The sequence below is a fragment of the Macaca mulatta genome, chromosome 4, assembly GCF_049350105.2.
Source record: "Macaca mulatta isolate MMU2019108-1 chromosome 4, T2T-MMU8v2.0, whole genome shotgun sequence".
Classification (NCBI taxonomy): domain Eukaryota; kingdom Metazoa; phylum Chordata; class Mammalia; order Primates; family Cercopithecidae; genus Macaca; species Macaca mulatta.
In genome coordinates, this window is record NC_133409.1 from 77,820,564 (window position 1) to 77,838,024 (window position 17,461).

The 17,461-nt window shown below is 43.0% G+C and overlaps 1 protein-coding gene across 1 annotated transcript in view; it reads left to right on the forward strand.

Annotated features, from left to right (window-relative positions):
• The first annotated feature begins 9,656 nt into the window (after positions 1-9,656).
• SEC63 (SEC63 homolog, protein translocation regulator) overlaps positions 9,657-17,461 on the forward strand; it is an 88,317-nt gene continuing 80,512 nt past the window's right edge. Inside the window, 1 exon segment of the mRNA NM_001266833.1 lies at positions 9,657-9,930. Coding sequence (NP_001253762.1) covers positions 9,807-9,930 — 124 coding nt within the window. The 5' untranslated portion in view covers positions 9,657-9,806.

The window sequence follows — 17,461 nt, forward strand, 5'->3', positions numbered from 1 at the left end:
GCTTATGCCTGTAATCCCAGCACTTTAGGAGACAAAGGAAGGCGGATCACTTGAGGTCAGATGTTCGAGATCAGCTTGGTCAACCCTGTCTCTACTAAAAATACAAAACTTAGCCAGGCATGATGGTGCACACCTGTAATCCCAGCTACTTGGGAGGTTGAGGCAGGATAATTGCTCGAACCGGGAGGCGGAGGTTGCAGTGAGCCGAAATTGCACCACTGCACTCTCGCCTGGGCAACAGAGCAAGACTCCATCTCAAAAAACAAACAAACAAAACATAAATTAGCTGGGTGTGGTGGTGGGCACCTGTAGTCCTAGCTACTCAGGAGGCTGAGGCAGGAGAATCGCTTGAACCCGGGAGGTGGAGGTTGCAGTGAGCCAAGATTGTGCCACTGCACTCCAGCCTGGACAATAGAGCAAGACTCTGTCCCAATCAATCAATCAATCAATCAAGCTCTTTACTGCTATGGTCCTGACTCAGATTCAAGCAGTGAGCTTTGGTTGGTTGGTTGTTGTCTCCTTTTTTCCCCTGAGTGTCTGGGATTTAGTGACAGGAGATGCAGGTATGTGGCAGGACATTAAGACATCTATGCAAAACTACTAATATGTGTGTAATACTATACTTAACAACTGTTAAGAGTAATTCATTTAGCATTTATCTACCTAGAAATAAAGCAAGACCACCTCAATGAGAACAAACAGATGCTGTTTATTCGGTGCTTGCTATAGCAATGGATTCTGCCACCGTTCCTTGTGTTTGACAGAGACTCAGAACCAGGCAGGGGAGTGGGGAAGCTTTGGAGTGAAAAAAAAGGAAGGTTTCAGGTATGCTTAGATTGTAGGTTGGGGAAATTGGAGGCAGGCTAACTAGAAGCAAGGCATCCTATGTGATTAGTTTATGTGTGTTTGGCTGGTTGATCCTGATTTGGAAGTGGGGTAAAAAATTGGGAAGCTGGTAGTCATTGATCACATCCTGATGTTCTAAGCCAGCTGCTGTAGAGGCTGTGGGTTGGCTCCCTGGACTGGTTGCTGTAAGGGTTGTGGGCATATAGGTCTATCCATTGTCTCACTAGCCATGAATGCAAGACAACAATTTAACCTGTAGGGCAAGTTTATTCATTTATTTAACACTATGGTCTTTTGCCAGCTTGTCCAGTGAATCAGAAATTAAAATGAGGGCTGAAACTAGTCAATCTGTAGGTCAAAGTTTCCTTCCTCCTATCTGATTTGTCAGTGTTGGCAGAGACGTGCTCACCACATTAATGTTACCAGTGTGCTTTTGGTGGACCGGAAATGCCCATTGATGCTGAAACTTCTTGGCTAGTTATCAAACAGCTTTAGGGCAGTTACTCTGATGAGTCTGTGCTAATCTTTTTTTCCGAGATGGAGTCTTGCTCTGTCACCCAGGCTGGAGTGCAGTGGCGTGATCTTGGCTCACTGCAACCTCTGCCTCCTGGGTTCAAGCAATTCTCCTGCCTCTGCCCCCCCGAGTAGCTGGGATTACAGGTGTGCGCCACCACGTCCGGCTAATTTTTGTATTTTTAGTAGAGACAGGGTTTCGCCATATTAGCCAGGCTGTTCTCGAACCCCTAACCTTGTGATCCACCCACTTTGGCCTCCCAAAGTGTTGGGATTACAGACATGAGCCATCGTACCCGGCCAATTCTGTCCTAATCTTATGTTAGCCTTCAGAGCTGAGAATGCTGTCCTGACTCCAGCTACACAGTCCTGTGGAGTTAGGGGGCTATCTTTAAGTTGTTTACAGTTACTTTCATGTATAGTTGTTGCCACTTCCAGGAATACTCCTTCCCCCATGAGGCAAACTCATCTAGCTTTGTAACATTGTTGCAGGACTTTTCCTTAGTTAAGCTAAAGACAGGGTCCTTGTCCCACAGCCACATATTTAGGCTTGCCTGCGGTTTGAAGGGTGAGTAAGGCAGGATTTTATTGGTTGAAAAGGAACAAAAAGGGGGAACAGGGATCCTCCACAAAGCCAGAGTCCCTGCTGGTGTGTTTCCCGCCTCCCGTTTGAATCCCAGATTCCACACAGGAAGAGGAGGGGCCAGGCTTCTGCAGCTCCACCCCAGTGCACATTCCCAGTGCAGGCTGGTTGGAGTTTTGCCAGGGACCCCCTCCCACCTGGCTGTCTCAACATGAAAGTATGATACACCTTGATTCACAATATGAATATATCCCATGGGGCCTGGCACCTGAAGTATGTAGGCTGTGGAGGAGTAACGTTGTTTGAAATGTACTGAGTCAAAAACTACTCTGAAAATTCTTCCACTTATCACATACTAAAATTATAAGCTAAGGATTTGGTTCTCTTGATTGAGGTTTAGTCAAATAGAAACGTACTCAATATGTCAGAGGCATTCAAACCAAAGCGACTCCATCTTGAACAGGGGGTGAGTAAAATGAGGCTGAGACCTGCTGGGTTGCATTCCCAGGAGATTAGGCATTCTTAGTCAGGGGATGAGATGGGTCAACAAGATACAGGTGACAAAGACCCTGATAATAAAACGGGAGTGGTAAAGAAGCCTGCCAAACCCAACAAAACCAAGATGGCAATGAAAGTGATCTATGGTTGTCCTCACTACTCATTACATGCTAATTATAATATATTAGCATGCTAAAAGACACTCCCACCTGTGCCATGACCATTTACAAATGAAATGGCAATGTCAGGAAGTTACCCTATATGGTCTAAAAAGGGGAGGACGCTTCAGTTTTGGAAGTCCCCACCCTAATCCCGAAAAACTCATGAATAAGCCGCCCTTTGCTTAGCATATAATCAAGAAATAACCGTAAGTATACTCAGTCAAGCAGTCCATGCCACTGCTCTGACTATGGAGTGGCCATTCTTTTGTTTCTTTATATCTTTAATAAACTTGCTTTCATTTCACTCTGTGGAATTGCCTTGAATTCTTTCTTGGAAGAAGTCCAAGAACCCTGTCTCAGGGTCTGGAATGGGACCCCTTTCAGATAACAAATATGCAGTGTATACAATAACAAGTGTCTCATATTTTAAAAAATAGAAATCATGCAAAATATAATTTATAAGAATTCTTCTGTTTGTAGAAGATGAGCTTTGATAGCAGTTAGAATATATTAGAAATACATATTAACTTTTTTCTCCCTCAAATATTAACTTTTATATCTAATTTTAAAATCATAATTTATATTCCTTTTTTCTTTCATACCTGGTCCCGCAGATATATTCTTTTCCTTGATAAGAGACCTCTAATTTTATAAGCTTTAAGACCCACAGTATTTTTCAACAAAATGATTGACACAAGATAATTGGTATCTTCCCTGAAGCTTGTTTTAATCCTTTTTGAGAGTTTTCTTTCTTCTTACTCAAATATATACCTTTGAAATTCCTAGAGTGAATTATTCCTTTTATTTATGACCACTCTCCCAAGTTATATTTTGATCTGGGTGGGAAATTTCAGTAAGTGCTATTTTATGGCATAACATGTAGTGTCAATCATTATTTTTTCATTAAGCCCTTTATATATGTAGGCATTTTAGTCTGTTTGTGCTGCTATACCAAAATACTGGACAGTGAATAATTTACAAAGAACCAAAATTTGTTTCCCACAGTTCTGGAGTCTGGGAAGTCCAAGATCAAGGCACCGGCAGGTTCAGTGTCTAGTGATGGGCATGGTCTCTGCTTCCAAGATGTGCCTTGTTGCTGCATCTTCCAGAGGGGAGGACTGCTGTATCTTCATGGCATGAGGAGAAGGGCAAGACAGTCAAACACTAACACTTCATGAAGTTTCTTTTATAAGGACCTTAATCCCATTTATGAGGGAGGAGCCTCATGGCCTAATCACCTCTTAAAGGCCCCACCTTTTCATACTATGACATTGGCAATTAAGTTTCAGCATCTGAATTTTGGAGTGGACACATTCAAACTATAGCAACTGGTAATGTATAAAATTAATTCATAAAGGAATGACCTGAGTTTGTTGATGTATCTTTGACAACTGGCTTTAGTGCAAAAAATTCTCAGCTTTATAATCACAAAAGCAGGGATAGAAAAAGAACAATAGGTTGGGTACAGTGCTTGAGCCTGCAATCCCAGCACTTTGGGAGGCCAAGGCAGGAGGATGGCTTGAGTACAGTAATTCAAGACCAGCCTGGGGAACATAGCGAGGTACTGTCTCCACCAAAAAACCCCACAACAACAAAAACCAAAATAAACAAAAATCACACAACATTAAAAAGTCCAACATACTCATAGAAAGAAGTCAAAATACAAACCTGCTTCCAATACCAAAGGAAAACCACAGCCCTCAATTCCTCTTTTAGGATTGTTTTCATGGTTTCAGGGTTGACCTTAAACTAGTTTTGCTGTTTTTCCAACTCATGCCTCTCTTTACATTCTGTCCAGATAGGAGATTGTGGTTTTGTTGGGTCTGAAGGGCCTTACTGGGTCAGGAAATGAAATGATTACAATGATTTAATACCTTTTACCTAGTCAAAGTTCCAACATATGGTCATGATTTGAAATTTCAATTGGAATAATGTTTTGGAAGATTTTTGTAAATCATAAGTGTTGTACAAACATTACTTTGTTGATGTTGTCATAAGCAGGATTGGTTACTTTGTATGAAAAGAGATTTAGCCTCTTAATGAAAAAAATCTCTGGTATAACATTAAAGATTACATTAAAACTCGCGTTTACCATTAAAGATAATTTTCTAGGCTTTGGCAGTAAAGGTTATGGTCTACCAGCATGGGGGAAAGGGAAAAAGACTGAAAGTAACTGCATGCCCTTATTTAATCATAATTTGGTTCCTTCCAGTTTCTTTGCAGCTAACTCCACCAGCAGATAATTAAATAATGCTGATTATGGCTACAGAAATATACTTTAGTATGTATAAATTTAAGTCAAAAATGTAGTATAAGGATGACTGGCCAGGAGCGATGGCTCATGCCTGTAATTCCAGCACTTTGGGAGGCTGAGGCGGATGGATCACTTGAGGTTAGGAGTTTGACAACAGCCTGGCCAGCATGGTGAAACCCTGTTTCTACTAAAAAATACAAAAAATTAACTGGGCATGGTGGCGGGCACCTGTAATCCCAGCTACTCGGGAGGCTGAGGCAGGAGAATTGCTTGAACCCAGGAGGCGGAGGTTGCAGTGAGCTGAGATCATGCCATGGCACTCCAGCCTGGGCAACAAGAGCAAAACTCCGTCTCAAAAAAAAAAAAAATTAGCCGGGTGTGGTGGTGCATGCTTATAGTCCCAGCTACTTGGGAGGCTGAGGTGGGAGAATTGCTTGAACCCGGGAGGCAGAGGTTGCAGTGAGCCAAGATTGCACCACTGCACTCCAGCCTGGCCTACAGAGGGATACTCTGTCTCAAAAAAAAAAAAAAAAAGGATGACTTACAAAGAAGGAGTCACTCTAAGGAAAAAGCAGAGTATGAAAAGGAACCCTGAAATATTCAGGCTTTCTTTTTTTTTTTTTTTTTTTTGAGACGGAGTCTTGCTCTGCCGCCCAGGCTGGAGTGCAGTGGCCGGATCTCAGCTCACTGCAAGCTCCGCCTCCTGGGTTCACGCCATTCTCCTGCCTCAGCCTCCCGAGTAGCTGGGACTACAGGCGCCCGCCACCGCGCCCGGCTAGTTTTTTGTATTTTTTTAGTAGAGACGGGGTTTCACCGTGTTAGCCAGGATGTTCTCCATCTTCCGACCTCGTGATCCGCCCGTCTCGGCCTCCCAAAGTGCTGGGATTACAGGCTTGAGCCACCGCGCCCGGCCATATTCAGGCTTTCTACAGGGAAAATGTCTATCTAGCCATTAAAATAAAATTGATTAAAATATTCAATTACAGACAGAGATAAATGCTAAAATGACCAATGCCTTTTTTTTTTTTTTTTTTTTTTCCGAGACATGGTCTCGCTGTGTCACCCAGGCTGGAGTACAGTGGCACGATGTTAGCTCACTGCAAACTTCGCCTCCTGGGTTCAAGTGATTCTCCTGTCTCAGCCTCCAGAGTAGCTGGGATTACAGGTGCCCGCCACCACGCTAATTTTTGTATTTTTAGTAGAGACGGAGTTTCACCATGTTGGCCAGGCTGGTCTTTAACTCCTGGCCTGAAATGATCCACCCACCTTGGCTTCCCAAAGTCCTGGGATTACAGGCCTAAATTACAGGCCTTTTAATATATGCTGTTAGACTAAAGACAAGTTATGTCTGTAGCTTTGCTTCTTCCATATTCTTTTTTTTTTTTTTGAGATGGAGTCTTGCTCTGTCACCCAGGCTGTAGTGCAGTGGCGTGATCTTGGCTCATTGCAACCTCTGCCTCTCGGGTTCAAGTGATTCTCCTGCCTCAGCCTTCCGAGTAGCTGGGATTACAGGGGCCCACCACCATGCCCAGCTAATTTTTGTATTTTTAGTAGAGATGGGGTTTCACCATGTTGGCCAGATTGGTCTTCAATGTGATCCATGGCGCCCGGCCATATTAATTTACTTTTATTAAATGTCTCACTAAAATAGTTTCTTGAAACAATTTTATTGGGTTAAAAATATCTGCTGGGCATGGTGGCTAACACCTGTAATCCCAGCACTTTGCCAGGCCGAGGTGGGCGGATCACATGAGGTCAGAAGTGACTTGGGAGGCTGGTGAAACCCTGTCTCTACTAAAAATGCAAAACAGCCGGGTGTGGTGGTGCATGCCTGTAGTGCCAGCTACTCGGGAGGCTGAGGCACGAGAATCACTTGAACCTGGAGGAAGAGGCTGCAGTGAGTCAAGAATGGGCCACTGCACTGCAGCCTGGGCAACAGAATGAGATCCTGTCTCAAAAAAAAAAAAAAAAAAAGTGTGAATCACAAATTGCAATGAAATTATTTAAAGATATGATTAACATTTGCTTTGGAGAATATTTGGGTGGTCTGAGGTTATCTATGTTCAGGAATTTTAAGTTCTAGGATAAATTATATGTATATTTTTGAAAATAGAGGGTACATTTTCAAATCTTAAACATGCTTTGGTTTAAAAAGATAACATTTTAGATTGGTCTGGGGTTTTTTCAAATTGTTATTTCAATCTGGTTCAAGCCACTTTTAGGCATGACTCCAAAGTTGCAGTGAAAATATTATTCCTGCAGAAAGAAGCGGAGTATTTATCATCAATAACTTATATTGCTACAAGGTTACAAAACTGATGTATTATCTTTACACAAATGCGGAGTAAAACATAATAGGAGTAATAATAAAAAAAAAGTTCAACATTGTTAAAACCCAGGAAGACTTAAAACATATTCAACAAACAAAAGGAACTTCAGGATCCTTCTCACTTCAGCTGAGACAAGTCTGTCACTAATTTTCTGCAGCAAGGCAAATTGTTCACTCTGGGTATATCAGCGTTGGGAGATCACAATACTATGTTGATTTCACAGTCCAACCTTCCCTTCATTTCTTGGTTTTATTTTTTCACCTATAATATAGTTTTGAAACTTTGTGCAGAAAAAAAGTGAGGGGGGAAATGCATAGAAATGAATTTCAGAAATTTCCTTTCAAAGTGAGTAGATAGGAAATTTGAAGGGAAGAGAGAATACATATGAACACAATCTATTATGAAGGAAAGCATTACTGATTATGATAGATACTAGTTTTGAAGACATGAAATAAAAGACAATGAGCAACCAGATTTTTGCTCCAACAATGGAAGGAATATTATGATGCATTTAGTTAACAGACTATAAAGTATTAAAATGAGTCTTTAAAATATAGGGTAATATTTGGTATTTGCATATTACACACTTTCTCCTTTGAAAAGCATTTTCGCAATTAGTCCTTTCAATCTCTACAACCAGGTGGGCTATCCTTTTAACCCAGGGAGGGTCAATGGATTCTGGGACAGGCCCCAACCACAGCTGCCGCTGGACCGTGGGTGGGGTCATTCCAAGATCCAGGCAGAAGCCCAGTTCCCAGCTCAGCAGACACCAGCCTCTAAGGTCCCACAGCCAGGGGAGGGAGAGCCTCCCGAGAGCGACTGCTACCGCCACCGTCCTTCCCTGAAATGCAGGTTCCTGTTCACAGCCTGCGGAAAGAGTGCCAGCCACAGTCAGGAAATGTTAAGGTCCTGGGCGAAGGAGGGTTTGTGGCGTCAAAATGATACGGGTTTGATTCCTCAGACATTCTCTTACTGTGAGGGACCTTGGGCAGTCTCTCTGAGCCTCAATTTTCTCATTTGTAGGGCGGACATATTTTGCTTTATTCCATGGGGTTTACTGATGATTAAATGACACAAAGCAATCAAGGTCTCAGCTTACAGGGAACCATCTGTAGGGGATTGGGGAAATTTTCATCTGCAAAATGAGCACAGCGTAGATTCCAATCTGTCACCCAGTGAAGAGCGATCTCATCTCACTGTAACCTCCGCCTCCAGGGTTCAAGCGATTCTCCTGCCTCAGCCTCCTGAGTAGCTGGGATTACAGGCGCGTGCCAACACACCCGGCTAGTTTTTGCAATTTTTTTTTTTTTTTTTGAGAGGGAGTCTCGTTCTGTCGCCCAGGCTAGAGTGCAGTGGCGCGATCTCCACTCACTGCAAGCTCCGCCGCCTCCTGGGTTCACGCCATTCTCCTGGCTCAGCCTCCCGAGAAGCTGGGACTACAGGCGCCCGCCACCACGCCCGGCTAATTTTCTTCTTTTGTATTTTTAGTAGAGACGGGGTTTCACCGTGTTTGCCAGGATGGTCTCGGTCTCCTGATCTCGTGATCCTCCCGCTTCGGCCTCCCAAAGTGCTGGGATTACAGGTGTGAGCCACCGCGCCCGGCCTAGCTTTGTATTTTTAGTAGAGACGGGGTTTCACCATGTTGGTCAGGTTGGTCTTGAACTCCTGACCTCATGATCCATCCGGTCTCCGAAAGCACTGGGATTACAGGCGTGAGCCACCGCGCCCGGCGTGATAGTAAACATTGCTTTGTAAACATAACTGCAATCCACGCCTCCCCCCCGCTTTTTTGTTTGAGACGGAGGCGCGAGCCACCACGTCCGGCTAATTTTTGTATTTTTATTAGAGACTGGGTTTCACCATGATGGTCAGGCTGATCTCGAACTCCTGACCTCATGATCCGCCCGCCTCGGCCTCTCAAAGTGCTGGGATTACAGGTGTGAGCCACTGCTCCCGGCCTCCCACCCCTTATTCTAAATGACATTTGTCATCCAAAATATGGGGGCTGGAGGAGAAGATCCAGAACCCAAGGAAACATGATCAACCAGGGCAACTAATCGAGAGGGCAGGACAGGCTAAGCCTCAGCTCTTCTCTGAATATCTGGGACCCCAGTCGCAGCCGAGTGAACCGCCCGCGGCCGCTGCTCGGGCGGGAAGCCTTCACTGGGATCCCACAAGCCGACGCCCGGGATCCGGCGTGGGGCGCTGGGAACTGAGCGGTGGGGGAAGGCGGAGGGGTTAGGGGCGGGGTCCCTGGGGAGGAGTTAGGGGGAGGGGCTTTGACGTTGGGGCGGGGCTAAGGGCGAGACCTCGCCGAGTTCCACCGTTGCGCTCGCCACGTCTTCCTTAGCTAGCTTGTTGGGGACAGGCAGGGGGAGGGAAAACTGAGCGGGGCGGGAACTATCTCCTCTCGCGAGAGCTGGCGACGGCGGCGGCGACGGCGGCAGCAGCAGCGGCGGCGGTGGCGGCGGCGTGTCCGTGAGAGTGGCGTGGGGGCAGGGAGGAGAGGCGGCGGCGGCAGCGTCCAAGCTACGCCACTTGGGCCGGGGCGTTGGGAGCGGGAGTGCAGAGCGTGGTCGTGGCGGCGGCGGTGAGACGAGCGAGGCGGAGGAGGGGGTGCCATGGCCGGACAGCAGTTCCAGTACGATGACAGTGGGAACACCTTCTTCTACTTCCTCACCTCCTTCGTGGGGCTCATCGTGATCCCAGCGACATACTACCTCTGGCCCCGAGACCAGAATGCCGGTGAGTCCCGCCGGCCTTTGCCCGCGGACCCGCGCAGGCCGCCCCAGCGCCCCCAGGCCCTGTGGCGCCCGGCCCCAGCCCTCGGCGTCCGGGGTGACAAGGACCGTGCGGCCCGGCCTGTGTCCAGCGTCCGCCACTGGCGGGGCCCGGGTCGGCGGCGTTTCCCTCGGCGCTTCTCCACCTCCCTTCATTGTCCTCAGGAGTTTCGCTCGCTCCATCTTCTCCATTGTTGTGGACGCTCCTTGCAGTCTCCTCCTGCCTCTTTGTCTTCTCTGCCTCTGCTTTTATTGGGGATTTTTCTTTATGGAGGAAGCGAGATGGGATGGGGAGGATGGGGACTTGGGAGGTGAGCAAAGAGTTGGCCAGGGAAGAAACTGAAGGTGCGGACACAACTCTCAGTCCCTCCAGTTCGCGGCCCTCCTCCCCCGACTCCTGTTTCCCTGTTGCAGCTGCTCTTAACAGATGTTTTGAGGCATCTCTGAGCCGGGTGGCACGCTTAGGACTCCGACTGAGCTCTCCACCGCCTACCCCCGTCACTTCCTCCCGTTGCTTTTTCATTTGTTCACTCACTGTGGGGGGTTGGAAGCAATGCTGTTATTCCTCTTAGCAAAAATAGGATTTTTTCTATTTCCTTTTCTTTGGAGTTTCCTGTTTGTGACGGAAAAAGTGCAAGTATGAAGGGTTAAGTCTCGTTTAATTAATCTTATAGGGAATTTTGAGGTAGTGGGTCGATTTGCTTTTGGTTCTAAGTCTTTTCACATTAAACAACATCGAATTAAAGCACAGAATAACAGATTCTTTTCATATTTCACTTTATGTTTGGGTAATGTTTGCATCCATTTGTTGCACTCTACTAGGACATATGGCAGATGATATTCTTAAAGCTGATGTAACTGCGAGGGCCTAATGGGTTATTTATGGTAGTGTTAACAGTAAGGAGTAGGTTTTGAGTATTAACAACTTAGGGAAGGCTTTCTGTTTCACAAGAGCTGTGCTAACTTGCTTAAATATCTTCTCTTCAACTGGGTGTGCTGGAGGTCTATGTTGTCCAGGTTACATATTCTACTTCGGGGAAGTTGTTAACAGTGAAGCATTGAATCAGCTCAGAACTTGTTATGCTGAATGGATTCAATGCCCTGTAACATTCTTTTTCCCCCCCGCCCGTTGTGATCTGCAGGAAACTAACATTCTTGACTTGGAATAGAACTAAAATAAATTTAGGATAAATAGTAAAGGATTCCATCATTTTGCACCTTTGACAGTAAGTTAAAAAATCCATTAGATGCAAAACTCTGTGCACAGTTACCAGTCTTAATACTTTTCTTACTCAATGGGTAGTTTATGAAATTTGGATTTTGGACTGTTGTGCCTTATTTCCTAAGTGCATTTAAATTGTGTAGGTTCTTCCTCGATGTTGAAAAAGGAAAAAAAATATTGGGTAGGTTCTTTGTGTATAAGTGAAGTCTTAATACTGTATTGACTTATTCTTGTCTGCAAAACCTAGGTCATTCTTGTCGTTGTTATATTTCAAGTTAAAAGGGTTCACTTTTCAGTAGTTTTATTTTCACCTAACAACCATTATGTGTGCAATTGGTAGTGTAGAAGACAAAAAGATACTGGGAGAGTAGTCGGTGGTTTTGGCTAGAATGTGTTTTGATCAGGCACAGCAAAGGTATAAAAAATGTTTTGAGAAACGGCCCTGATTTCAGAAATTAGCCATCATTTTTTAATCTACATTGGATTTTTGAAGTTTTTCTTTTTAAAGTGGAGAGAGTCTCATTTGCCCAGGCTGGTCTTGAACTCGCTTCAAGCCCCCCGACTAGCTGGGCTTACAGACTTGAGCCACCATGTCAGGACGGATTTTTGAAATTTGAAAGTCATATTTTCATGGTGAGTTTTGTATTATAAAATTCATCTGATTTCATAGACGAATCATACTATTTATTTATGTATTTATGTATGTATTTATTTTTTTGAGACAGAGACTCACTCTGTTGCCCAGGGTGGAGTGCAATGGCTCGATCTTGACTCTTTGCAGCCTCCACCTGCTGGGTTCAAGCAGTTCTGCCCCAGCCTCCTGAGTAGCTGGGATTATAGGCATCCATGCCTGGCTTATTTTCGTATTTTTAGTAGAGATGGGATTTCACCATGTTGACCAGGCTGGTCTCCAACTCCTGACACCAAGTGATCTGCCCTCCTCGGCCTCCCAAAGTGCTGGGACTACAGGTGTGAGCCACCACGCCCTGCCAACAAGTCATACTTGACCCCCTTCAGTATGTAAGTGTCTTTGAAAAAGTGGTGGTAGTTTAGGTGGAGGGGATTAACGCTATTTGTAAATCATGGAGTTCAACTTTTACTTTATTTAATCTTCTTAAAAATGCAGTGAGGTTGGCTGGACGCAGTGGCTCACACCTGTAATCCCAACACTGGGGGAGGCTGAGGCGGGCGGATCACCTAAGGTCAGGAGTTCAAGACCAGCCTGGCCAACGTGGCAAAACCCCATCTCTACAAAAATACAAAAAGTTAGCTGGGCGTGCTGGCGGACGCCTGTAATCCCAGCTACCCGGGAGGCTGAGGCAGGAAGAATTGCGTGAACCCGGGAGGTGGAGGTTGCAATGAGCCGAGATTGTGCCACTACACTCCAGCCTGGGCAACAAAGTGAGACTCTGTCTCCAAAAAAAAAAAAATGCAGTGAGGTAGGTTCTATTATTATCTCCATTTACAGGTAAAGAAACTGGGGGTAGAGTATGTAAGTAATTTTCCTGTATGGTTAAGCTTGGATTAGAACATTGATCACTTAGCTTCAGAGCCCTGTGTGGTTTCCACACTGCTAGATAGAAAGTTAGGTGAGCTATTATGGGTGTCAGTTTGCCCCTGTTTTACATCAGGCCCTCTGCTTCAGGCTTGCCTTAGTCAGTATGCATATTTTGATGTATTTGTTTGGTCTTGCTCAAAATTGTGTTATGAAAATTAAGGTGAACACTTAAATGCTATTCTAATCATTATGAAAATTATTGGGCACCGCTTGGACTCTAATAACTTGAGTTGTTTCTGTAGAATTACAGTTGTATTAAAAGGATGTTTTCATCATAGTGACTTTTTTCTGCAGCCCAGTTGCAGTATCTTGAATATCAAAGAGAAATCTTGAATTACTGCTTCATTCAAAGCTCTGAAAAAGGAAGTTTTTTCAGAAGTTTTTGCAAAATAATTTGCTGACTTGTACTGACAGAAGGCTACTTAATAATCCTTATCTCACTTAGGAAATAGTTATGTTCTGCTCTTGGAATATTAATTTATTCGGTTATTGGTGCTATTTTAGACCTTACAGGGTCTGTTTGGGTATAAATGCTGTGTTATCTTTCTAAAATCTGAAAAATTCTGAAGCACATTTGTTCTTAAGGATTTTAAATACAAGATGAGGACCCCGTAGTACTGTTTTGGGGAAACACACCACCATATATATATATATATATATATATATATATGTGTGTGTGTGTGTGTCTATATATGTGTATATGTATATGTGTGTATATATATATATAAAAGTATTTTTATTTTTTGAGATGGAGCCTTGCTCTGTCACCCAGGCTGAAGTGCAGTGACATGATCTCGGCTCACTGCAACCTCTCTTTCCCGTGTTGAAACGATTCTCATTCCTCAGCCTCCTGAGTAGCTAGGAAAACTGGTGTGAGCCACCATGCCTGGCTTATTTTTGTATTTTTAGTGGAGATGGGGTTTCACCATGTTGGCCAGACTGGTCTCGAACTCCTGACCTCAACTGATCCACCTGCCTCAGCCTCCCGAAGTGCTGGGATTACAGGCGTGAGCCACTGTGCCCCGGCCGCAACAGCATATTTTAATACTTGTTTTTGAGGCTTAATTTATTTAGTTGACCTGTGAAACAGTTAAGTAGCCAAATACAAAAATGTAGGCATGTGTTTGAATTTCAGAGTTCTGACAGTATTTTCAGAGATAGCGTGTGCATGAAAGCATGAAAAGGTTTGCTCTGGCAGTTATACAACCTTAAAGTTCAGTTTAAGTAATTTTTTTTGTTTGTTTTGGCATGAAGTCTCACTCTGTTGCCCAGGCTCACATGCCAGTGGCATGATCTTGGCTCACTGCAACCTCCACCTCCCGGGTTCAAGCAGTTCTCCCCCCTTGGCCTCCCAAGTAGCTGGGATTACAGGTGCCTGCTACTATGCCCAGCTAATTTTTGTATTTTTAGTAGAGACAAGGTTTCACCATGTTGGCCAGGCTGGTTTCCGACCCCTGACCTCAAGTGATCTGCCCACCTCAGTCTCCCAAAGTGCTGGGATTACAGGTATGAGCCACTGCGCCCGGCCCAGTTTAAGTAATCTTTATTTCGGTTTTTTGTTTGTGTTTTTTGCAACACATTTGGAACTTTCAATTTTTAAGGTTGACAGTTGTTTCAGCACAGCTCTTTTGGAATTAGTGGGCTCTTGAATGCACCAGAAAGCATAGCACCATTTCACAGTTTGTAGTGTGGGTTGAAAAATCCGCAGTTTGTTTATTGGCATATTTGACATGTTAATTGAACGTATCTGTTATCTAAAACGTTAATGGACTCCTTTTGCCTTGATTTTTGCCTAACGTGTTTAGCTAAGTGTACTTCTAATTAACACCCCTTTTAGTAGTTAAAGGGTCCTATTTGTTTTACTCTCTTGGTTTGCAAGTTGGCTGAATAAAATGAATACTTTTTCAGACAATTAAGGACAAAAGCTCTGTATGAAATGATACCACAGAGGGCTTAGATTTCCTTGGCACAGTGATTCTTAACCCTGGCTACACATTAGAATCACTTCGGGAACTTTTTAAAACACTTGTACCCATCCCCAGATACTCTGATTTATTTGGTCTGGAGTGGGTGCTATGTATTGGTATTTTTTAAAGATCCCTGTAGGTGTCTAAATTGTAGCTGTTTGAGAAGTGCTGCTTGGAGGAGAGCTTCCTTAGTAATGGTCTTTTGCTGTAGTTGTCATTTTGGGAGGTAGTATATTTTGGTATGTGCTCTTTGGTGACAACAACAAAAATATCCAAAAAACTAATGTGTTAGCATTTTTGTTTTACATAGCTAAGAAGCACTTACAGAACAGTACTGTAAAGTTCTGGGAGTTAAAAGCCAGATATTTTTGTCAAACAACTTTAATGATACAAGTTTACAATCAATTTATCATAGTTGTGTATTAATGGCTTCCAGAGTATTTACCATTGTGCCATGATTGGAGTCTTATATAATTTGGATATCCTTAACATTTTGAAATAATTGCACATAATTACCTTAGCACTACCCATCTTTGGTATTGCCAACAATACCTTTTGTGTGCACTGCCCACTTTGTGCTTTCTTAGTAATTGTTAATGTTTGTCTTGCTTAGTGCTTTTAAAATAACAAGTATTCTTAATGTTTATGTGGAATTTCAATCCAACCATTATTCTTATGTGCATAATTTTGTTTACTACTTTTTTGATTTACAATGGAAGAGTTATGACTTTAAACATTGTATATCATTAGGCTTTTATTGGTATATTTGACGAGAAAATAACTGATTGCTTGTAATTATTAGAATTTTAAATAATCAAAAGCATGCTTTTATTCTTTCCATAGGTTATGGAAAGAATTCCTTTTCAATTGAGATAAAATGTATAATTTCAAAAAAGTTTTTGAAAAAAGTTTTTGTTATGACTCCTTGATCTTACTTTTGGGGCTTGATCTTCCCTTTTCAAAACTTATTTAACCTTACTCTGACCTTACTTTTTCAAAATTGCCTGGTTTTGAAACCTGGCTCTATGGCCTATTGTAAGTTATTTAACTTCCATGTGTTTCAGTATACTCATCTGTATTGGTTACTGCTTTAACTTCTGTGTATCTCAGTGTACTCATCCGTATTGGTCATACTTGTCTGTTATGGTCAGAGAAGATACTTTGTATGATAGTTATCTTTTAAAATATACTGAGACTTAATTTTTGGCTTAACATATAGTCTGTCCTGCAAAATGTCCCATGGGCACTACAGAATGATGTGAGTGCTGCTGCTGTTGGGTAGTGAGTGTTATTTATGTCTGTTAGATCTAGTTGGTTTGTGTTAAGTCCTCTATTTCCTTACCTTCTTTTTGGTTGTTCTATTCATTATTGGGGATGGAGGGTGTATTGAAGTCTGAAACTGTTATTGTAGCACTATCTGTTTTTGTTGGTTTTTGCATTGTACATTTTGATGGGCATTAGGTACATAAATGTTTATAAATGTTATATCTTCTTGCTGTATTGAACCTCTTACTAATATGTAATGTCTTTTTTCTCTTGTAATCTTTTTTGTTTTAAAGTCTATTTTGTCTAATACTATAGTCACCACCCTGCTCTCTTTTGGTTACTGTTTGCGTGGAATATTTTTTCCATCCTTTCACCTTCAATCTGTTTGTGTCTTTGGATCTAAAGTGAGTCTCTTGTAAATGGACATAGTTGGATCAGGTGCTCTTAATCCATTCTGCCAGGTCTGTCTTTTAATTGGAACATTTAACTATTTACATTTAAAGTAATTACTGTTAAGGAAGGAGGGCCAGGTGCAGTGTTTCATTCCTGTAATCTCAGCACTTTGGGAAGCTGAAATGGGAAGATCACTTGAGTCCAGGAGTTTGAACCAGCCTGGGCAACATAATGAGACCATGTTCCTACAAACAATAAAAAAAATATTAGCCAGGCATGGTGGCGCGCACCTTTAGTCCTAGCTACTCAGGAGGCTGAAGCAGGAGGATCACTTGAGCCCAGGAAATTGAGGCTGCAGTGAGCTATGATCATGTCACTGCACTCCAACCTGGATGACGGGAGACCCTGTCACATACAATAAAAAGAAGGACCTCTGTCATTTTGCTATTTGTTTTGTATAGGCATATAGCCTTTTGTTCCTTATTTCCTGCATTACTATTTTTTTGTTTAGCTGGTTTTTTTTTTGTAGTGAAATGTTTATATTTCTTTGCATTTTCTTATTTTTATTTTATTTGTAAATAGAGACTGGGTTTTGCCATGTTGCTCAAGCTTGTCTCGAACTCCTGGGCTCAAGCGATCTACGTCTCAGCCTCTCAGAGTGCTGGGATTACATGCGTGATCCACTGCTCACATCTCATTTTCTTTTGAGTATATTCTGTAGTTTTTGTGTGGTTACCATGGGGATTACATTAAACATCCTAAATATTGTAATTTCAATTTATACCAGTTTAACTTTGACATATAAAAACTCTGCTCCTTTATAGCTCCATCCCCACCTCTTTCAGTGTTTGATTTCACATAATTACATCTTTGTACATTGTGTGCCCCAAAGCATAAACTCATAATTCTTTTAAATGCATTAGTTTATTATTTAGAAAACAAAGTGTGGATGTAGGGACCAAGGGAAACTTCCCTTTTGCCCTCTGAAGATTTGCTGAAAAATCAACTCAGACAAGGCAGATTAATTGGAGGAAAGACATACAAATGTATTTGATGTGTACATGGGGCGAACCACAAAGTGATTCCCCAC